Source organism: Aquarana catesbeiana, linkage group LG03 (genome assembly GCF_042186555.1).
Source record: "Aquarana catesbeiana isolate 2022-GZ linkage group LG03, ASM4218655v1, whole genome shotgun sequence".
Taxonomy (NCBI): Eukaryota; Metazoa; Chordata; class Amphibia; order Anura; family Ranidae; genus Aquarana; species Aquarana catesbeiana.
The window spans coordinates 547,274,494-547,298,562 of record NC_133326.1 but is presented as its reverse complement, the minus strand read 5'-3'; the positions used below and the strand labels follow the sequence as shown (position 1 = coordinate 547,298,562).

Sequence of the window (24,069 nt, the reverse complement as noted above, 5' to 3'; positions counted from 1 at the left end):
CTACCTATGTTATCTATATTATTAAATGTCTGTGTGGTCTCCTCTATGTGGGGGAAACCACACAGAAAGTGAAGGATCGCATTGCGAGACATAAGTACTCCATCAGGGACAAACTAGAGAAACTGCCTTTATCGAGACATTTTGTAGATAAGGGCCATACAGTCTCCCAACTTAGATTCATAGTGTTTGACGGGGTTCCAAAAAAATAGACGGGGTGGCAATAGAGAATTAGAGCTTAAGAAGAAAGAAGTCCATTGAATACATCAGCTTGATACCCTTCAACCTAAGGGGTTAAATTCAGATTTTGATCTGTATTTACTGCTTTAATTTTTTTAGTTATTGTATATAGTTTTTCTTACTTTTTTCTTATTTTTTCCTCGTTTTACGTTGTTTTTTTTTTGGTCATAAATCATGTGTGTAATTTTTGATCGATTGCACTTTATCACATATGTGCATGTGTGTGCATCTTTAGGCACGCACATTCACATATGTTTACACACATGTATTATCCCCTTTATTATCAATAAGATTATTATTGTTAGTCTCTTTTTGTTCTTTTTTATTATTCAGGAGTTTAATCGATTGATATATTCTGTGAAATGTGGAAAACAGTCAAACCTGTTGTTTTTTTCATTCCAGGATCCTTTTTGAATAATAGATTTTGGACTTTTACTACAATGTGTCTCAGATCGAGTGATTAATGGATTCCAGACAGGCTGGTTGATTATTTAATAGTATGCAGATGTATTTGCTCTATATAAATTGTACCATGTAGGGGGCGTGGCCAAGATGGCGCTGTGAGCGGCTGCTTTTTCAGAGAGCTCCGCTGATCCGTATGTGAAATCTGGATGCATCGACCTTAATAACCCACCAATTTCATCCCTGCTGACTGGGGGGGGGGGACCGGGGACTTTCTGCCGAGGAGCATTTTGGGTTTCTGGCGCGAGATTGGAGTCCCGCCGCGCGCTCCCGGCCTATCACGGGCGACTAGGCCAAAGCCGCGGCCTTTCCTGATGGGCCACATGGCGAGCCAGGAATCCCCTGAATCTAGGCCGCGCTCTGGGCCTGAACTCTCTACCCCCCCCCCCCGCGATTTATTAGGCCACGAACGCGGCCTTTCCTGGAGCTCCGGGGCCGTCGGATTGATTGGAGGAGTGCTGGATCCTGCTGGCCTGGTGGAGGAGGCCCTGTGACGGCTGGGAACCGGAACAGATCCTGGAGCGCCCACATCCTTCTCACCCAGGTTGTGAAGTGAGGTGGCTGGGCTGAACATCCCTGTGGGCCTGTGTAGGCCTGAAGCGAGCAGCTCCTGTGCCATTCATTTGCAGGTGAGGGGGGGGGACTGTTAAGGAGACACAAGCTTTACCCTACCCACTGCCTGAACACCCCTGACTTTGCAGACAGGCTCCCACAACCAGTTGCTGAATACTGCCCAGATCTGGGCCACCAACACCTGAATGAGGCGCAGGAACTCTAGCGCAAAATATAATAAAGGGGGTAAGAGGTTGACCTTCCCACCGCAGCCGGACTCCCCCCAGGCGCCCACCTGTCCTCCTCCGGAGGCCCTTAACACACGCAGCACCCACAGAGCTCCGCACACAGACACTATGGAGTCGGATGACTCTCGGCCCCCCTGGCTGGAGGATGTCATGGCGGCCATTGCTACCTGCCAATCCACGCTAACAACAAAGATTGAAGCAGTTCAGTTGGATATGGGTCTAATTCGCCAAGATATAGATAAAATCAGATCGCGAGTCGCTGAGACGGAGCAAAGACTGAGTACTTCCGAAGACACCATTGCGGAACATGGGGCATCACTCCGTACGCTCCAAACTAAAGTAAAGGCCCTTGAATATAGAGCCGAGGACGCGGAGAACAGGAAGCGGCGTAATAACCTTCGCATTGTTGGTTTACCGGAGGGGCAGAGGGGAACAACCCTACCTCCTTCATAGAGGGTATGCTCTGTGACCGTTTACCTGAGGCCCGCTGGTCACCTTACTACACGGTGGAGAGGGCACACCGCATCCCGCCTAAGCCGGGGCCTCCGTGGATCCCCCCCCGCACCTTCATTCTCCGTCTACTCAACTTCAGAGATAGAGACGAAGTTCTCCGTGCCTCTAGAAACGTTGGGGACCTCAGATTCCAGAACACGAAGTTGATGATCTTCCCCGACTATTCGGTAGAGACCCAGAAACTTAGGAAATCTTTTGACCAAGTTAAGGCGGCTCTGCAATCACGCAGCATTCGCTAGTGTACTCTTCCCGGCTCGCTTGAGAGTCCAGGATGGCGAGACAACTCGTTTCTTTACCTCTCCAAGGGAGGCCTCAGCCTGGCTGGACTCGCTACCACAGATCCATTGACGGTTTACCTGGTATGTACTGTATGATCCCTCTCATTGTTTACTCACCATAGCCTTGGCCCAGGTCTGAGGTAACACACGTACTCCCACATGGATGACTTACTTCGCTGCACAGGTTATGCCCAGTTCAATCCATGGTGTGGACAGACTTGGGAGGAGACGCTTACTATCCCTTCCAGGTAAATTCTAAGATAATGCCCCTGCCAAAGAACTTGGTCAGGAGACCGTTGAAATATGAAGTTCCTTTATACTTGCTTGTTTTCTTGAGGGGTGTTGGGAAATTTTTGTATCCTCACCCAAAGATGGATCGACTTTACTGTGGGGTTGCACTATGGGATATTTCCCTTCATCTGACTTTCTAAGTCCTCACAGCCTGCTGTATCACAAGCGGAGCTCTCAAGTGTGTAAGCCACTTGAAATGCTGCTTCCCCCCCCGTGTGAAGTCTCGAGGGGGGGTGAGTTCGCCTCTTCCACGGACCCCGTTGCAGCCGGCGAGCTGAATAAGTTCAGGATTGAAACCCGCCTCAGTTTCGGGGGGGTCGGGTGGGGTGGGGGGTGGGGCAAGTTCTCCTATTGGGGCTATTTTCATTTACTTTAGTTATTGGTATCCTTTATCTGTTTTTTAGTTTGGTTTTGTTTTTGTTTGTTATTTGTACTAAAATAATTGACTCATCAGCATTGCACTGTCTACAGATGTGTCCGGTTCGGGTCCCGGGGTCCAGTCCGAGAGCCGTGAATTCCATTGATTCTAACATTCTTAACATTCCCGGTAGTCATGTCCTCGCTTAACATCATCTCCTGGAACACCAGGGGATTGAATTCCCCGGTCAAGCGCTCCCTGGTGTTCCAATTCATTAAATCTTATAACCCACATATATGTGTGCTCCAAGAAACACACCTAACAGGACATTAGGTAGTGGGACACCACTACCACTCCACGCACTCCACATTTTCTAGGGGTGTTATTATACTGGTATTGAAGTCACTTCCTTTTCGGCTCTTGGATTTGGCCCTGGACCCTGATGGACGGTATGTTATTATTCATGCTAAAATATATTCTCTAACGTGGACTATTGTGGGCTTATATTTGCCTCCCCCGGCTTCCTTGCTGGTGCTCAATCAGATCACCGGTAAGATGGCCGACTTTGCCTCTGATAACAATGTCATATTGGGTGATTTTAATCTGGTCCCTGACCCGGATTTAGACAGGCTAACTCCTGCGGGACATCATTGCCCTGGGTTGGCTGAGTGGGCGGGCACCTATGGCCTGACTGATGTCTGGAGGTGGCGTCACCCCCAATCTAGGCCATAAACATGTCACTCGGCCTCTCACAGAACGTTTTCCCGCATAGACTTGGTCTTCGCAGGGAGCCAGGTCCTCCCACGGGTCACAAACATACAAATGTTGCCTAGGGGAATTTCCGACCATGCACCCTTGTTGTTGTCGTCATTGGATCTTTCCCTAGGCTCAGTAGAAAGGATATGGAGGCTCTCCAGATTTTGGATTTCAGACACCGCAGTAGACTCCCAATTTAGAATGGAATTGCTTGGCTTTTGGGCTGTAAATGTGGGCTCGGCTGACCCCGCAGTTGCGTGGGATGCCTTTAAAGCCACGACGAGGGGACATTACCAGACCATCATTGCTAGAGTCCAACGGGAACGTAGGGCAGACTTGGTAAAGGCTGAGAGGGAGGCGAGTAGTGCGGAGGCTCTTTTTGTTCGTACCCGAGACCCTGCGCACTATTCGCATCTACAATTTATGACGAAGGAGGCGGTTCGTCTCCGTACTTGTCTTACTCATAAGAAAATGTTGGCTCAATCCCAACGGATTTTTGAGCAGGGAGAGCGGTCAGGCCGTTTGTTAGCCTGGCTCTCTAGGGAACAGGCGGGCGGAATGAGCATCTCACATATTAGGGACTCCTCGGGACAGCTGATCCACACACCGGAAGGGATCAATTGTTGCTTCGCGGAGTTCTACGAATCCGTCTATAGGTCCAGGGTAGACTATAGAGGGGTGGATCTGGGGGCATACCTAGACGACATTGATATCCCAACCCTTACAGTACCGTATCGTGACAAGCTTGACGCTCCAATTACGTCCTTGGAGATACTACGGGCACTTAAATCAATGCAGACAGGGAAAACTCCGGGACCCGATGGCATCCCTGTGGAGTTTTATAAACAATATGCTTCAGAACTAGTTGATAAACTACAGGTCCTCTTCTCTGAGTCGTCGCGCCGTGGAAAACTCCCGGACACAATGAGCGAAGCGCTCATTGTGGTGATCCCAAAGCCAACGAAAGACCCCACGTTGTGCTCCTCGTACCGCCCTATATCCCTTCTGAACGTGGATGCAAAATTACTAGCAAAAGTATTGGCCAATAGGCTTAACCTGGTAATTACCGCTCTCATCCATAGGGATCAAACAGGCTTCATGCCCGGCAGGGGAACTGACATTAATATCAGACGCCTCCATACTCACATAGACAGGGCGGACGAGGTGACTAACGGGACGGTGGCCTCATTCGACGCGGAGAAGGCTTTTGACTCCGCATGCTATACCATGGCCCCTCAGCTAGAATACGTACCAATGGATGCCTCTTGGGGAAGTTCCAATTGTTTCGAGGCACGCGACAGGGGTGTCCCCTTTCCCCGGGTCTATTTGCTCTGGCGATGGAGCCCCTGGCTATATTGTTGAGGGCCGACCCTGGGGTAAGGGGACTTCAGGTAGGACCCATTGAGGAGAAGTTATCGCTGTACGCGGACGATGCTCTGCTTTATTTAGCGGATGCGTCGTCCTCTTTGCAGACTGCACTCGATCTGATTAATCGATTTGGTGGGTATTCGGGGATTCGCATTAATTGGGACAAGTCGGTCCTATTCCCGCTTCATCCCTCGACCCCTAGGGTACCACACCCGCAGCTCAAATGGGTGGATGATTTCAAATACCTGGGGATAAAAATTAGCGGTAAAGTCCAAGACTACATGGACAACAATTTGCGTCCACTTATGACACAGCTTACGGCTAGGTGCGCTGCTTGGCATTCCCTTCCACTGACCTCTGTTGGCAGAGTCAATTTGCTAAAAATGATTTACCTTCCCCAATATCTATATTTCTTTCGCAATACACCCATACCCATCCCTAGGACTTTTTTCCGAAGGCTGGAGAGCCTGCTGATACACTTTGTCTGGGCTGGGAGGCCACCCAGAGTGGCCAAGCAGATCTTATATCTCCCACTTTCGGGGGGGGGGGGATTGGCGCTACCGAATTTTCAAATCTACTATTGGGCTGCAGTTCTGGTCACGATTCGGTGGTGGTTCTCCCAGCCCACGCAAAATCCGGCGGTCACTCTGGAGGCAGCCATTCTGGGTTCCTTTGCTGCCTTGAGCAATCTCCCGTTTCGTGGTCTCAGGGCCAGTTTGTCCATGACAACCCTGATGCGAACCACTGTAAGGGTTTGGCAGGAGGCTAGGAAAATATATGGGAAGCCCAACTACATTTAACCTCGCATGCCCCTGTGGGGTAACCCTATGCTCCCTCATTTTTACACTTTACCGGACCCCTCTCTCTGGGCAAAAAAGGGAATTCTTACATTAAAACATATAGTCAAGGATGGCAGGCTCATGACCTTCCAAGCCCTTAGGCAATCCTTTGCTATTCCGGCCTCCTTCCAATTCAGATACTGGCAGCTGAAGCACGCCTTTGAGGCTCAGTTCCCTGCCCCCCCTCATTCTGGAACCAGACTCTATTGAAAGGCTCTTGATTTCCAGCGTGATGGGGAAACCCCTCTCTACACTATACCTATACCTGACAGTGGAGTACGATGCCAAACTAACTAAAACCTGGGAAAAGTGGAGGGTTGATATTCCCTCTTTAGAAGAGGAGGAATGGAAGGAGTGTTTAATATCCTACATTCCTTCCATGATCGCTGCAAAGTATAGGTTCATATAATTCAAGTTCCTACACAGAGCGTATTTTACCCCACAGAGGTTGGCGCGCATTTACCTTCAGAGAGATCCCAATTGTCAGAGATGCAGACAGGAAGTGGGTACTTTCTGGCACATGGTCTGGTCTTGTCCCAAACTCCGACTCTTTTGGTCAGCAGTGGCATCCACACTGAGCAATGTCATAGGATCAAACTTACCGATGGATCCTCAAATACTATTGCTCAGCCATCTGGAAGATGTTGAGGGTGATAGGTATAGCAAATTGTGTCTAACCTTCGCATTGTACTATGCTAGGCGGGAAATTCTACTGCGATGGAAAATGGTAGAGCCTCCTACCCTGGCCTCGTGGATAAGGTCGGTGAATAAAGGTACTCCCCCTGTATAGATTGACGTATGAAAGTAGGCAATGCCCGGGGAAGTTGATAAAATCTGGTCATCCTGGGTCGATGCCTCCAGAGACCCTGAACCCCCTACCCCATAAGCAGGACGTGAAACATAGTGGAGGACATCCTACATCTCACGTCTATTCTTCTTATGCCCGTTTCCCTTCATCCCATTCCTCCCCCCCCCCCCCCCGCCCCTACCAGGTTTGGTTGAATATTGGGCTATTCACTTTATACTATCTAAAAATTTATGATGATTTGAGCCTTGAGAGGTATGGTTAAGTGAAACCTCTGACGTTTGCACATCTGGAATATATGATAAATAATGGCTATTGCTTAAGGGTAAATCTCACTGTTATTATTCTCACCGCAATGACTGTACTAAATTCTTGTATTGTAATGCTGATTTGTTTAATAAAAAATTTCTGTTAAAAAAAAAAAAAAAAAATTGTACCATGTATGTCATCATTTACAGGCACCATGTTTTGAAGAAGGGCGTGATCTGCATTAACCCTAAACTGTTACGATGATGGCCTATATATTTTGGATATTTTGATTACATTTTTCATTAAAACATTTTTGTGCAGCAATCCCTTTTTGTCGTTTCCTATAATATAAGTCTTTGGGAGGGCTTGATTGCTTGCACTTGTTACTTTGACCGATGTGCACCTCACCCTTCTGAACTTAGCTCTCTAAGGCTGCATTCACACTACAGAGTTTTGAATCGTGGGCTGATTTGCCTGCAATTTTACAGCGCGGATGTGTGAATGACAAATTGCGGGACTTGCATTTGAGATGCTATTCATTTGAATGACACCTCAAATTGCAGTGCGGGTCTGCTGTGATTGGCGCGCAATAATTTGTGTGGCAATCCGCATTGCAGGAAGAATGTCGCCCCAAAAAAGTTCAGGCGCTACTTTGGCGCGTCATGCTTCCCGCAATGCAGATTGCCGCAAATTATCGCGCAACAATCGCAGCAGACCTGCATCGCGATTTGAGGTGTCATTCAAATGAATAGCATCTCAAATGCAAGTCCCGCAATTTGTCATTCACACATCCGCGCTGTAAAATTGCAGGCAGATTGATTGCAACATACAGGGATATGGGGTTTATTATTGACATATACTCACACACACCCACACAGGTTGAACTGATGTCTTTATTCAATCATTCCAACTATGTAAAAAGATTTCCGAAACATTAAAACTAAAAATCATAGAACATAGAAAATTAAATACAGGGGCATAGATTCCAAAACACCTGCTAATCCAGGACTGACAGGCCCAGCAACTTCAACCCAAGAGCTGACCATCTGATGCTAAAAGAAGTTTCCAAAAACCCCAAAATGGAATTGCGGGGTGTTCAGGTAACTGCAACAGGTGGGCTGAAGTGAATGCATTTACAATAAGAAGGCGGATGCACCAAATCAACCTGCATGAGAGGTGCTAAGATATAACGGTTGCTGTCCGAAAGAACATTATAACACAATTACAGGTTGCCATACAGACAAAGACCAGGCCTTCTGGAACAAAATGCTCAAGATTGATCAAAGAGAATGTTGTTTGGGCACAGTAACAGTAAACATGTTTTCTGCAAACCAGACAGTATTTCAGGAGAAGAACCTCATACCAAGTGTGAAATATTATGGTGGTAATGTTATGGTTTTGGATTGCTTTGCTGCTTCAGGGCCTCAGAGGCTTGTAGTCATCCAATCAACTATACATTCTGCATCATAGCAATGTGAGGCCATCTGTCCAAAAGTTAAAATTAAAACAAAAATGCTTCTGATTATTATGGTGTAAAAAGACCCAAACTAGCAAATCCACCAAAGAATGACTCAAATATAAGAAATGGAGGACTATAGTCAAAGCCCCGATTTGATACCTATTGAAATTTTGTAGGGAAATTTTGAAATGGGCAGTTCATGCAAGCAAACACACAAACATCTTGCAATTGAAATAATTTTACATGGAGAAGTGGTCAAAGTATTCAATGCGCTGATGTCAGAGACTGGTGGGCAGTTATACAAAATGTCTACAAGAAGTAATTTCTGCTACAGGGGACAATACCAGCTTCTGATGCCATGGGTGTACTTACTTTTTCCACAGCACACCATTACATCTATAGATAATTTTGTTGAATACACGACTGAAAAGGCACATTTCAGAAAACTCAAGGTAATTTTTTTTCCCCCCATTTTTAATTAACAGTTGAATGATTAAAAAACAAATGTTCTGCATATAAAACCACTTCTAATACATGAAATGCGCATTTTATCTAAGCAAAAAACACTGCTACCTATTTCAAAGCTCCACTAACCTTAACAAAGACTATTCACTGAACTAAAGCTACAGACAATCCCCATACACAACAGAAGATGAGATAACGGACTTGTGATGTTCCCTTGAGAGCCCCATTTATCATCTTAGGCCTAAGGGGGCTCCCAGGTGATTCTATTTTCTGGACAGGAAGTCATATGTATGTTGGAAAATCCCTTCCCCTATTGGAACACCTTCTTTAAAAGGAAACCAGTCACAATGAAAATGTTGCTGACCTCCCTTTGAAAATTTGAATTCTCCGACTATTAAATTTAATGACTTTGGGGATTAGTATTTTCAGATGGAGGTCAGCAACTGGTAGTCTATGAAGTCTTGCCATAAACTGTCTACAAAATGTAAATGTATAATGTGGACCCTAAACAAGTTATTGATACAAAAAAGCACCTGAGTGTTGCTGGTGTCCCACAACATGGCTGACCCATCCTGTGCTTTTCACAACGAGTTTCAATGCACAATGTGGCTTGCAATGTGATGCGTGCAAAACAACGCACATTATTTTTTTCCTAAGCATATTCTACAATCTACACAGCTAGCTACAAACAAACAACACTTAGTCAAGTATTGAAAGGTAAAATCTTCGTCATAGAACTTGGATCCTCTCCAACAAACTCCAGATTTGTTGGCACATTTCATCAACGCATTTTCAAATCCTCCGACTTCTGATGGCTACATTCTTCACCTCTGTGGAAGCAAAAATATAGTTTGGTTTTTGGGGCAAAAACAGTTATTACAGCTGTGTGCAGACACATCAAGATATGCTAGCCGTGTACATAGAGAAAACAAGTGATGGCAGAAAAAGAACACTGGGTCTCCTCTTTTATATATATTGTTTTTTTTTCAAACCTATGCACAGATCTAGGTTTCTCCTAAGCATTTTTAAATTCACTTACTGTTAACTGACTCTCTGCCTCTGCTGAAGGGCATTCAAAGCATCCACTATTCTTTCTGTAAAATACTACATAGGTTAGTTTTGAACTTTCCTCCTGCTAGTGTGTGGTCTTTTCTTGGTCTTAGCTTCATACTGAAAATTCAGAATTCCTGAGGCTGAGGTTTATGACACTCTTCATGTGACAGAAACCAAATAATAAATAAATAAAAACACTCACGGAAAAAAAAAAAAAAAAAAAAAACTTTTATTTATTTTTTTTTTTTTAAAGGTTTTTTTTTTTTCGTTTATTTAGCAAAAAATAAAAAACTCAGTGGTGTTTAAAAGAAAGCTCTATTGGTGTAAACAAAATGATAAAAATTGAGTTTGGGTACAGTGTTGCATGACCACGCAATTGTTATTTAAATTGTGACAGCGCTGAAAGCTGAAAATGGGCCTGGGCAGGATAAGGGTAAAAATGCTCGGTATTGAAGTGGTTAAAGTGATTGTCAAGGTTCGTTTTTTTTTTTAATTTATTTTTTATATTGATAAAATAATAAACATTTCATACTTACCTGCTCTGTGAAATAGTTTTGCACAGAGCAGCCCTATCCTCCTAGGATCCGCCTAGAATGCAGTGAGGTATAAAAATAAGTACAGTAAATAAATAATAAAAAAAAACCTTCTAACTTTACAACCACTTTATTTTCTTGAAGTCTCTCATATGTTTTATCCCCCAGACCTTTCACCATTTTGGTGCTCGTCTCTGGACTCGTTCTATCTTATATATATATATGCTTTAGTAAGCAAGCTCTCCAGAATTAGACACAAAGGGTTTAAGGATCTATATAGGGGAATCGGGATAACCTTCCTCCTACTTGGGATCCCTCTATTGATATCAACCGAAATTAAATAAATCAGGACCTCATTCCTCCTGCTGGTGATCCCTTTAGTGGTAACTAAAGATCTATATATGGGAATCAGGACCTCATTCCTCCTGCTGGTGATCCATTTAGTGGTAACTAAAGATCTATATAGGGGAATCAGGACCTCATTTCTCATGCTGGTGATGCCTTAAGCTGGCCATAGATGGTTTGAATCCTGCTTAACCGGTTGAGATTTGAATCATCTATGGGCAGGCTGATTGTACCCAAGTCGATCCATCGATTGACTTAGGTACAACCAGCATGTCTGCTTGTTACATGTGATTACTGCCAACGACTATAGCCACTATCAATAATCACGGTGTTCTCCCGGCAGAGACAGCTCCCCGTGCCCCCCTACCGAGGGAACACAATGGCTTCACAGGAGGGATTTCCCCATCAACACTGACTGTGTTGATGGAGGAATCCTGCGATTTTCTTTCCTGAAACCCGTGATTACAGGAAAGAAAAAAAATTGCATTATCTATGGCCTGCCTTAGTGGTACTTAAGATCTATATAAAGCAGGGGTCTCAAACTGGCGGCCCTCCAGCTGTTGCAAAACTACAAGACCCATGAGGCATTGCAAGGCTACAGTTACAAGCATAACTCCCAAAGGCAGAGGCATGATGGGACTTGTAGTTCTGCAACAGCTGGCGGGCCACCAGTTTGAGACCCCTGATATAAAGGAATCAGGACTGCTTTCCTCCTGCTGGGGATCCCTCTAGTGAGAACAAAAAATGTATATAGGGGAATCAGGACCCCCTCCCTTCAGCTGTTTGCTCATTTGCAGTCATCTGAAATGAGCACCCTCTAAAAAAAATTTCCTCTGTAGTTCTGGCCAACACTGTACCCCCATTTTTTTTTTTATTGGTTCTGAAAAAGAACAGCACTGATGCTAATGAGAAATGTACTTAGTACAATCAACTCTAACCACGGTGCAATATATCCACATAAAAATGTGTCAATCTTATAAACATATATCAATCAATCCTAACAAACATACTGTATATCATAGTGCAATATGTCCACATAAATATAGAACATATATTAAAGTGTCATGTGCATATTAATTCCTCATATAAATAGTTTGTACAACAGATCACAAATCTAAAAAAAATTATATAAAAAAATAAATGTGTTCAAAGTGTCCCAATATAATAAATCAGTGTAAAGTTCTTTTCAAAATCTTCCTCCTTCTACCACACCACAGTGTCTTCCACCACTATATATACACTAAATAAACTCACCAGCGGTAAATGTCGATAACGTTATAAACCAGCTAACAGCGCATTTCCGTCTGGGAGTAACGATCTGCAGCTCCAGTAAATTCCCTTTTAAGAAACTCTCAAGGCTGCCAATTCATACATTCCATTAGATCGAGGAAGAAGAGAAAGAGCTTGTATAGTGTAAAATCATTTAAACGCTTTATTTTTAAAACCAATCCAAAGCACTCACATTTGTAAGTGTCTCTGACACAAGTATGATTTATGTAATTGTAAAACTGGGCTGGATCCCTAGCCGCGAGCACAAACCAGGCGTGCGCAGTGACGGCATGTCCAAGCCCCATCCTACGTGTTGAGCCACCCGACATCCTCCAGGGTCAGTCACAAAATACGTAGGGTGGGGCTTGGACATGACATCACCACGCACCTGTCAGAAAGCATGAATCAGACCGAGACAGTAGTACAGTTAATGCACACTTGTTTAGTAACAAAAGTAAATAGAACAAACGTAGTCAAAACATAGCCAAATTTCGGTAACCGGAACGGACAGTCAGACAAGCCAGAAAGTCAGGAGGCCAGGGAACAGTGTAGTGGAACAGCAAGCAGGATCTGGAGCCAGAAGGAATGCCAGCCAAGCAAGTCTTTATCAGGAATGCAGGAGATCACCTTGGTCAACATCACAGAGACTAAGGCAGAGATCATCTGGGCTGGACGGCTTAAGTAGGCAGGAATGATGAGCAGGATATCATCAACAGGTGAGTCACTGTGGAGAGATTGGAGCTGGCAATTAGTCGACAGCTGAGCGGCCAGCTCAGAGAAGGAAGGGCTGAGCCCAGCCCTGACAGCACCCTGGGTTTGTGCTCGCAGCTAGGGATTGTAGCCGGAGCCAGCGCGGTTTTATGACTACATAATTCATACTTGTGTTAGTGGAGACGCATACAAATGTGAGCGCTTTGGATTGGTTTTAAAAATAAAGTGTTTTAAAGATTTTACACTATATAAGCTCTTTCTCTTCTTCCTTAATGTAATGGAATGTATGGATTGGTGGCCTTGAGAGTTTCTTAAAGAGCAATTATAGTCCTGTACACAAGGGTCGAACATAGGCTGGTATCGGCAGATTCAACAGAAACTAGCCGACATTTGGCCCATGTGTACGGCAGCATATCTCACAGAAGTCGGCAAAATGTCCGGCTTCTATTGGAGAGGCATGACCGAAAAAGATTGGGTGCAGTCCCCCTGTCATAGCACAATAGCTCAGCAGGGGGGGGGGGGGTACAGGGAGCTCCTCTCAAGCACTTCAGTATTTTTTTCGTCATCCCCCTGGGTTTAAAAAAAAAAAAAAAAACTGATAGGGTTTACCTAATGTTACTCCCAGAGGAAAATGCGCTGTTAGCTGGTTTAAAACATTGCAATAAATAGAAAAGAAAAATTACAGTGCTAACACAAAAAATGTAAATTATTATATAGCACACAAATGGCTGTCTCTCGGATAGTTTTCCCCTGGAGCGAGGCACGCGCCAGGGGTGCCCCCTATCCCCGGGACTATTTGCGCTGGCGCTAGAACCCCTGGCCATAGCCTTACGGGCAGAGGAGAGGGTTAAAGGCATACTAGTGGGAGTGATAGAGGAGAAGGTGTCCCTTTATGCGGACGACACCCTGCTCTACCTTGCAGACGCGTCTGAGTCACTGTCGAGGGCTCTGGAGCTATTTGAACACTTTGGACGGTCCTCGGGTATCCGTATAAATTGGGCCAAGTCGGTTCTGTTCCCGTTGCACCCCTCCGTCCCTAAAGTAGACACGGGTACCCATCTCATGTGGGTGGATGAATTCTCATACTTAGGTGTTAAAATCGCTAGCATGATGGAATCATTCATAGAACGTAATGTCCAGCCCCTCCTGTCCCAGATGACAGCAAAATGCGCAGCATGGCGTACTCTCCCGTTGACCCCAGTCGGAAGAGTCAATCTTCTAATAGGGCGTACACACGGTCGGACTTTGTTCGGACATTCCGACAACAAAATCCTAGGATTTTTTCCAACGGATGTTGGCTCAAACTTGTTTTGCCTACACACGGTCGCACAAAGTTGTCTGAATTTCCGATCGACAACAACGCGGTGACGTACACCACGTACGACGAGACTAGAAAAGGCCGGTTCAGAACCAAGCGCGGCACCCTTTGGGCTCCTTTTGCTAATCTCGTGTTAGTAAAAGTTTGGTGAGAGACGATTCGCGCTTTTTCAGACTCGTGGCTTTCAGATCGTTTTCTGACGTTCAGTTTGTGCTTGTGGGTTTGTATCTGCTCTTCAGTGCGTGCAGTCAGTTCGTATCGGAGTTTTCTGTGTGATCTTGCCTGCTCGTTGCTGTTTTTCAGGTCGCTCTTCACAGGCCTTGCTGTTCTTCAGTGTGTTCTGTTACTTCGTTCTGAGCAGCCAACCGTTTTCTAGCCATGTTTCGTATGCGTACTCCTCGTAGAGTTCATGCTGTGCGGGGGCTTGGTGTTGGGGTCCTGACCTTGACACAAGTCCAGTCCATGAACAGGGTGGGGAGGAGTTCATGGACCAAGAATTGGTTGCTTCAGCGTGACCAGTTCTGTCATATGCCTTTGCTCCGTGAGAATAATCCTGATGATTTCAGGAACTTTCTCAGGATGACGGACCCCGTGTTTCACCGTTTGTTGGCTTCGCTGACCCCCTATATCAGCAGGCAGGATACCTGCATGAGGCAAGCCATCACTCCGGAGCAGAGGTTGGTCGCTACCTTGCGGTATTTGGCCACAGGGAGAAGCCTGCAGGACCTCAAGTTCTCGACAGGCATCTCCCCCCAGGCTCTGGGTATCATTATCCCAGAGACCTGTTCTGCCATCATCCAGGTCCTGCAGAAGGAGTATATGAAGGTAAGATTGTTATCCTTTTATATCACATTTTATTGTATTGAATGTTTGCTAATATATTGTATTTCTTTCCTCATTCCCTAATTACCATGATTGGAATATGCTGTGAATGTCCCCTTTGTCCTCATGCATGCTGGATTTTTATGTCATTATTATTTTATGTCCTTCATACATATTTGTCCTTCAATAACCTCCCCAGCATGGTGTCTCCTGCCCTATATTCACCTCATGTAGTCACTTAACAATGTATTTTATCAGCTCCATAGTAGTGCTTTACCCCAAACACCCCCTAAAATGTTTGGAAATGTTATTTTTGATTTAAATTCAGGCAGAGGGCCAGAGGCTTTTTTTTGTGGTGTCCCCAAATTTTTTGTAACCCTCCCCCCCCCCAACTGCTAAGTCAGCTGATCCCAATTCATTATCCTCAATCATCTATCTGCTGACTTTGCCAAACCCATACACACTATACCCACCTCTTTACTGGTCAGATTTATGGATGAATTCCCCAAAGCATGTAGTGCAAGGGCCTGCCTGTCTACTTTCCAATGGTACTGTTTAAAGTTCTTGTATCCTATTATTATCTTGATAGGTAATAGCAGAATGTCCAAATGTCCTCAAATGTGTACAATGTGTATTTATATCTTTGTATTATGACACTTCTTACCTGTCCAGTGGTCTGCCAATAGTGTAACTAAGGAGGGGCTGTTCCAAGTAATACCCTGTATTTAAGCATTCATCTCTCAATGACGTGAAGAGGGTTACCTGTCCAAGAGTCCCCCCCCCTATAATGTTAGAAATGGACCATGAGAGGGGGGGAGGGGGAATATGATAGGTGTACCTTATACTTTGTTGTTGTAAAATTCCCCTTAGTAAATGCTATCTGGAGGTTGACCCATAATGTTTGTGTCTAATCTGCTTGCCATGTTTCTGTGAAAAAATAGTAATGTTTATTGTTTTTTCCTCAACAGTTTCCTTCCACGCCACAGGAATGGCAGACTGTGGCCTCCCACTTTGCCCAGCGGTGGGACTTTCCTAACTGCGGAGGGGCAATTGATGGGAAACACGTCCACATCGTCCCACCACCCAACTCGGGGTCGTACTATTATAATTACAAGGGGTTTAATAGTATAGTGATGTTGGCGGTGGTGTCGGCTAATTACGACTTCTTGTATGTGGACGTGGGGAAGAATGGCCGGATGTCCGATGGTGGAGTGATCGGCCAGACGGAGTTCTACAGGTGTCTCCAGAATGGCAGCTTGGACTTGCCACCTCCAGAGGACAATGTTGAAGGTCTCCCATTTGTGTTCGTTGCTGATGAAGCGTTTGCGTTGGGGGACCACCTGATGCGGCCATTCCCGATGAGGACCCTCACCCCGGAACAGAGGGTTTTTAATTACCGGCTGGCCAGAGCCCGAAGAGTGGTGGAGAACACATTTGGAATCCTGGCCAGCAGGTTCCGACTATTTCTGACACCCATCCATATGGCGGAGTATAAACTGAACCATATTATACTGGCGTGCTGTGTTCTCCATAATTTTTTAAGAAAACATTCAGCCAACTATGCTGGCTCAGTTGGGCCTGAGGCCGGAATACCAAATACATCAACAATGACGGCGCTTGAAAGCGGCCGTCCTGGCTTGCCCTCCCTGAGTGCCCGTGATGTCCGGTTACGATACCTGGAGTTCTTTGCGGGTAGGGGGGCTATCAATATGCCAGACAATCTGTGACACCTTTTTCAAATAAAAAACAACCAAAAGCAATTCTTGGTGGACATTTACTGCTTGTGTTTGTTTGAGCTGACCCTGACAGAAATGTGTTGAGTGCAGAAAATGTCGTGATTGGGTAACCTTATAAAGAATAGTGTTGGCTGGTACTTCCTAAATGCAAAAACACATTTCACTACAAGTGCACTTGCAACTGCACTGAACTTGCACTTGCAGTGCAAAGTGTATTTGCCCTTAGGAAATAACCCCCATTTTTGCATAAAACAGCAATTACATCACCCCAAAAGTGTTGTAGTGTTGAGACAATAATCCACACATTCTTGAGTAAGGCACTTTTTTATACCTGCACAATCACATGTGCATTTACCAAAGGTTTTTAAAACAAAACAACATGTTTGTTGTATAACAATTTTTGGGGGGGCATTATCAAAAATCGAAATATCCATTTCAGATAAAACAGGCCTGTGTAAAACCAACAAGAAAGCCAAAAAACTTGAACTTACAAAGTTCACATTAGGTAAAACCTGAAGGCTATATCAGACATCAGTATTTAGGAACTGGGTTTGATATAGCGTTCAGATGGGGGGAAATCACCCCTGGAAAAGCCAAATTTGGAAGATGCACACCAATTTACGAATGTCAACATGTGCTATCTGCCATCAGGGGGGATCAAGGGACGTGTTTTGGGGGAGCAAGCCCTTCCTCAATGCGACTTTATAATTGAGGAAGGGGTTGCACCCCCAAAACGCGTCCATTGATCTCCCGTGATGGCAGATAGCACATGTTGGCACACTGTGTGCATCCTCCAAATTTGGCTTTTCTAAACATTGTAAAAATTTTTGTAAGATAAAACAGGTGATTTTGTGGGGTTTAAATTCGCCCCAAAACATCAATGATGTTATTATTTTTTTTAATAACATCAGTGATTTGTTGCTGTATGTTTTGCAATTGGAGATTACACCCCATGATCTCCCCGATCAGTATCTGGGCACTTTCAGATGTAAAGCATTCTGGATCACGATCACCTAAAAAGAGATAAAGAACAAAAAAAACAGGTCTCAAAAATCTGCCAACATCCATCTCTTTTACCTGAGCCTGTGGTCGCAGACACTCACCTGTTGTGGTGCCAATCTCCACCACATCTTCTTCTTCCTCCTGCTCTTCTTCTTGTGTTGGTATTTCCCCTTCTTCCAGAGGGGGGGTCTCTGGTCTCCTGGGATGAGGAGTGTCCTCCGAGTTTTTTCTCCCCTATGTAAAACAAAAATGGTATACTTAGCACACAGATATTTGATGGCAGAACTAGAAATAGGAAACATTGCTTGGAAGTGGGGTACAATTGTCTATTTTAGCAGAGTTCAAAGATGTATATTTTTTATTGCCCTTTGTCAAGCTGCAATACTTTACCTGTTTGGTACAAGCTTCACAGATGTAGCCCCCACTATAGTATACACTGGAGCACCTGTGTGGCCCCCCTAATAAAAATGGTGTTCTGGGGTCCCACACTAGTGCTCCAGTGTCCAGATGTGAAAACAGCTGCTCAGTGTCCTCTCCTTACACAGAATCTAGTTTGCATTTCATTCTAGTAACAAACCCATCTACACAAACAAATATTTGGCATCCAAGTAGGCCCAAAAAAAATGTGGGAAAATGCATATGGCCTAAACAATGGTGTTCTAGAGGCCGAAAGAAAAATGTTTGATACGAACGAATAATGGGCCCATGAACATTAAAGTTGACCTTTTTAAACGTTACAATTACTAAAAGCATATGGAGCAGAACGAACGGAATAAAGACAGAAAGAATAGGAACACAGCACAACTACTTACTTTTTTGCAGCACTCTCCGGATCTTTCGGTACTGCTATGGCTCTCTCAACTTCAGGTCCGACCACCGCTTCCTGAGCTGATCTTTAGACCTTCGTACCCCGAAATTCCGCTCTAGACTCCTGACCACTTTCGCCATGATCTTGGCCTTTCGGATGTTCGGGTTGGGGTAAGGCCCATATTTTCCGTCATAGTCGGACTTCCTCATGATGTCGACCATCTCCAACATCTCCCCAAACGACATATTTGTGGCCTTAAAACGTCTCCTTCTGGATCGGGACGTGCCTGGATCCGCCCTTTCCTCCTCCTCCTCCTCGTTGCTACAATTAGCCCGCACCTGCTGTATGTCCGCCATCATGCTCTTCACCCACTGCGCAGAACGAAAAGGGGCGGGGAATACACTAGAAAGAACGTCAGGGGCGGGCGGAGTTACACGCATGCGCAGTGTATATAAAGCGTAACACGCGTGCGTATTACGTTTGATCTGTGAGCGGAGGAAGGAGCATTGAACGCGGCAATCGTAAGAACGAAGGTAAGAGACAAACTGGGGCCTATACTGCTTCTATAGATTGAGGCCTATATTGTAACAAGATTAGGAGAGTTTTGTCTGACATTAGGCTTTGTCTTGTGTTGTGTCTTGCAGTGAACATGGATATGGTACTGAAAGATCAGGACTTCATTTCAGTCTTCATAGAGATGCTAAGGGAGCTGCCCTGTCTGTGGGAGATTAAACACCCCCATTACAAGAACCAAAGAGGAAGGCAGCACTGGAGCAATTGTGTGAAATTGTGAAGCAGGTGATCCCCACGGCAGACATCACTTTTTTAAAGATTTTCATTGGTGGCCTGAGGAGCACGTATCTGAGGGAGCGCAATAAAGTCCTGGATTCGCAGAGATCCGGAGCAGCAGGTGACATCTATGTCCCCAGGATGTTGTACTACGACAGGCTGCACTTTCTGGCAGGCCAGACTGAACCCAGGCCATCCCTCTCCAGTCTTCCTTCCACGCTTCCTTCCCCCCCGGCTGAGGCTTCTGACGCCCAACCTGGGCCTTCCAGGCCACATGTGGAGGAGCCCAGATTGAGCCAGGTATAGCATTCCTCTAAATATTTCTGCTTGTCCAATCAATGATGTTAACTAGATGTTAGTTGGGAGTACTAATTTAGGATTGTGATTGATGATGCAAAAACTAAAACCATGTCCCTTTTTCATACACAGGGAAGTCTCAGCCAGGAGGTGGCCAGGCCGAGCCGGCTGGCTGATGTGCAGGTCCCTTCATCCCCCCTGGAAAGAGAAAGTGGCAGTAGGAGGAGTGGCCTTGAGGAGGCGGCTATCAGATTTTTTTGTAGGGCTACAGAGGTCCTGGGAGCACCACACACCAGGCAGGAGAACTTTGCTGCATTCATAGCATATAAAATGCAGAGGATGGAGGAGGGCCAAAAAGCCATGTGTGAAGCCCTCATATCTGAGGCTCTGGCGAAAGGTGTGAGGGGCCAAATTACACCTCACACACAGCTTTGGGATGGTCCTCCTCCTCCTCCTACAGGTCCTACTCCTCCTCCAGGTCCTACTCCTCCTCCTGCCACATCTCCAACTGCACAGCCACAGCCCGGAAGGAAGTGTGAAAGGAAGACCAGAGAGTGATTGCCCTGGATCCAGTCTGGTCGGCCAAAAGATGCAGCCTCTTGTGGTACCACAGCCTGGGGACACTGATGTCATCTGCTGCTATCCGAGTCTCTGTGAATCCCGGACCAGACTGCCCTCCCTTACATATGGACTCCTCAGGCCACCAATTTTGAGGTTTCAGAATTGATGTCTGCCGTGGGGGTCCCATGCTTCACTAATTTCTGCTGTTGATCCAGTGTTGCCTTCCTCTTTGTTTGGTTCTGAGCCCTTAATAAAGGAGTTTTGTTTTGAATTATACTCTCCTATGTGTTTTACTTCAAAAATGACAGTTTGTTTGTGAGGATTCAGGTACATTTCTAATATACAATGTGAAATGAACAAGGGACACCAACAACAAAAAATCTCCTGGAGATTAAATAATAAAAGATATCAATGGTGTTGGGGTAACTTGACACACAAAACACAGACAAAAATATTCTGGAGTAAAAATAAAAATAACATTGAACAAAGATCAGCCTTGGAAAAAATCCAAACATTAAAGAAAAAAAAAAGGCTTAAAAACAAAAAAAAAAAAAACATAAAAAATATAAAACTGTCAGATGTGACATCTAATAACAATATATTGAGGGAATCCCACTAAAAAAACACAAATAAAACTTTGTGAGAAGTGTGTGTGAATATGAGCAGCAAAACGACTTAATTCTTGTCACATTATAAAGAAGAAGAGAGTGCGCTGTATTAAACCAATTTTTACATTGCAGTGCGACGAAAGTGCTGTATCCATTGCGAACGCTAAGTTTACTAGAACGAGCTGTCCCGTGTCGGAATTTCTTCTGAGCATGCGTGGCACTTTGTGCGTCGGAACAGGCCACACACGGTCGGAATTGACGCGATCGGATTTTGTTGTCGGAAAATTTTATCTCCTGCTGTCCAACTTTGTGTGTCGGAAAATCCGATGGAAAATGTCCGATGGCGCCCACACACGGTCGGAATATCCGACAACACGCTCCGATCGGACAATGTCCATCGGAAAATCCGACCATGTGTACGGGGCATAAAGATGGTATATCTCCCAAAATTTTTATACTTTTTCCGAAACACCCCCTCACATATCCCCAGGGCCTATTTTAAGCGCCTTGAGGATATAATAACTTCGTTTGTATGGGCTGGGAGGCCACCTAGGGTATCGAAATGCATATTGTATCTACCTCTCTCTGCGGGAGGTCTGGCGATGCCCAATTTCCTCATATACTACTGGGCAGCAATTCTGGTAACGGTTAGATGGTGGTTCTCCCAGCGCAGACAAAATCCAGCGGTAAGACAAGAGGTGGCTATACTGGGGTCCTATGCAGCATTGAGCAACCTCGCATTTAGGGGGCCCAAGGCCCCACACAACCTGACAATACCTAAGAAAATGACGCTTAGTGTATGGAGGGAGGCCAGAGGAGTTTATTGCAGGCTAAATTGTGAATCCCCACATACTCCACTTTGGGGCAACCCTACACTATCCCATCTAAACGCTATCCCAGACCCGTCATTTTGGGCGGGGGACAACCACCTTGAAACACGTTATGAAGGACGGGAAACTTATGCCTTTCACAGAACTGAGACACACATATTCTCTTGCTAACACCTCAGAATTTAGGTTCTGGCAGCTGAGGCATGCCATGAAGGCTCAGTTCCTGGAAGTACTAACACTTGAGTCCGACTCCATAGAACGCCTGCTCATTTCCAGTGTAATGGGAAAACCCCTCTCTACTCTATATCTGTACCTGACGGTGGCCTATGACACCAAACCCACACACACATTCGACAAGTGGAGGGAGGACATCCCAGCCCTTGGCGAAGATCAATGGGAGGACTGTATATTAACCTTTATCCCCTCTATGATAGCGGCCAAGGACTGATTTATACAGTTGAAGTTTACTCACAGAGCGTACCACACTCCACATAGGATGGCCAAAATATACCCGAACCTAGACCCTTCATGCCCCAGATGCCAAACAGAAGTAGGCACATTCTGGCATATGGTATGGGCCTGCCCTAAAATCCAAACCTACTGGGAACACAAAGCAGGGAAAATGAGCGAAATTCTGGGGACACTGGTGCCAAGGGAACCAATGGTGCTCCTGCTGAGCTACTTGGGAGGGGTTGAGGGGGACAGGTATGCTAAACTTTGTGTAACTTTCTTGCTATTATATGCCAGGAGGGAGATAATGATCACTGGAAGTCAACCGAACCTCCCACATTGCAATCCTGGCAAAAGGCGGTTAACTTGGTACTCCCTCTATACAAGCTCACCTACGAAAACAGGCACTGTCCGGCTAAATTTAAAAGGTGTGGGCTGCATGGGTGGACGTGAATTGGTGAGGAGTCGGAGAGGTGGGGGGACCAAATGAAGGATTCCCTCCCTTTTCCTCAAGGGGGTTACTCCCCCCCTCTTCCCACCAGGTGACACCAGACCATGCCAAAGGAAATCCTCCTAATGCACTGGCTGAGACGCTGGCCTCCCCCCCTCCCCTAGGGGAGAGGACTTGAGTACCCAGGGGATGAAATGGGCCGGATCTAGATGGGAATTTCACTGGGAATCAACACTGGTTGAGAAATGATAGCAGAAAATTGTGTATGGTTCTGCAGGATGCTAAATATGGATAATTCAAACAGATACTGTAAAACTAAGCAAGAATTGATTGTCGAAAGTTGACTGTATAGTGACATTGATTTGTTCAATAAAAACTTCTCTGTTAAAATTATTATATAGCAGCAGTTCTAAAATTGTGGGATATACACAATCAAACAAGACAGTAGGTGAAATAGGAACAGCGCTGTAAACTATAAATAGATCTCTGAGAGATCTACATATATATTAGAGAAAAAACTATATTAAACACAACACATGTGAAAATAAAACAGTATGGAATATCATATCAGTGAAATAATAAAGTCCAAATAAATATTCAAAAAATGTCCAAATAAGTGCAATGAAGCTAATAAATCCTTCCTGTGACACCACGTGAATAAATCCACCACCGGGTAAATTGAATGCTAACCAACGGCAAGTTTAAAACGTTACCTCTGGTGAGTTTATTTAGTATATATATGGTATTTTGGGACACTTTGAACACATTTCAATTGCATGGACATTTTGGATATCATTTTTACATTTTTTAGATTCTTGTTATATGTTGCACAAACTATTTATATTATATGAGGAATTCATATGCACATGACAAATAGGTTATATATTTATGTGGACATATTGCACTACGATGGCTGTTTATTAGAATTGATTGATATAGGTTTATAGGATTGACACATTTATGTGGATATATTGCACCGTTTGCATTGATTGAAGTAAATTTCTCATTAGCAGCAGTGCTGTCAAAAATACTTTCAGTTGATTTAGATCATCTGATATAAATCAAGCTGTGCTTGAATGAAGTCTGATTCAAAAGTACTGTGACGCAGTTCTGTAAAGCTCTCCGAAATACTGTACCCCCAATGTTGTACTCTATCATAGGATTCTTTTCACTTAGGCCTCTAACACTGATGGGCCGATCGGGTCCACCTGTCAGCTTTTTAAGCGGATCCAATCAGACCACCCATTGCTCTCTATAGAGTGGCGGATGTAAACAGACGTGCCCACTGACACCTGCTGATATCCGATCCGATTAACCACTTGCCGACCGCCTAACGCAGATATATACTGCGCCAGAATGGCATGGGCAGGCAAAATCACGTACCTGATTTTTGCGCCCCCCCCCCCCCCCCGGTGCCCGAGGCGGTCGGCATCGTTAGGGGAGCAATACGAGGTGAGGGGGAGACCACTCATTCGTGGCCCCCCTCGCGATCGCTCCCAACGAATGAAAATTTTCCTCTGCTGCTGTAATGTAAACAGCAGCAGAGGAAGTGATGTCACCTCTCCTCGCATCGGTCTTTTTCGTTCCGGTGCCGAGGAGAGAAGAC

The 24,069-nt window shown here is 45.1% G+C and overlaps 1 protein-coding gene across 1 annotated transcript in view; it reads right to left on the bottom strand.

The window, feature by feature from the left end:
- Positions 1 to 380: 380 nt before the first annotated feature.
- Positions 381 to 24,069, bottom strand: part of BID (BH3 interacting domain death agonist) — a 97,181-nt gene continuing 73,492 nt past the window's right edge. The window contains exon 5 of the mRNA XM_073621561.1: positions 381 to 9,710. Coding sequence (XP_073477662.1) covers positions 9,705 to 9,710 — 6 coding nt within the window. The 3' untranslated portion in view covers positions 381 to 9,704. The remainder of the gene's footprint in view (positions 9,711 to 24,069) is intronic.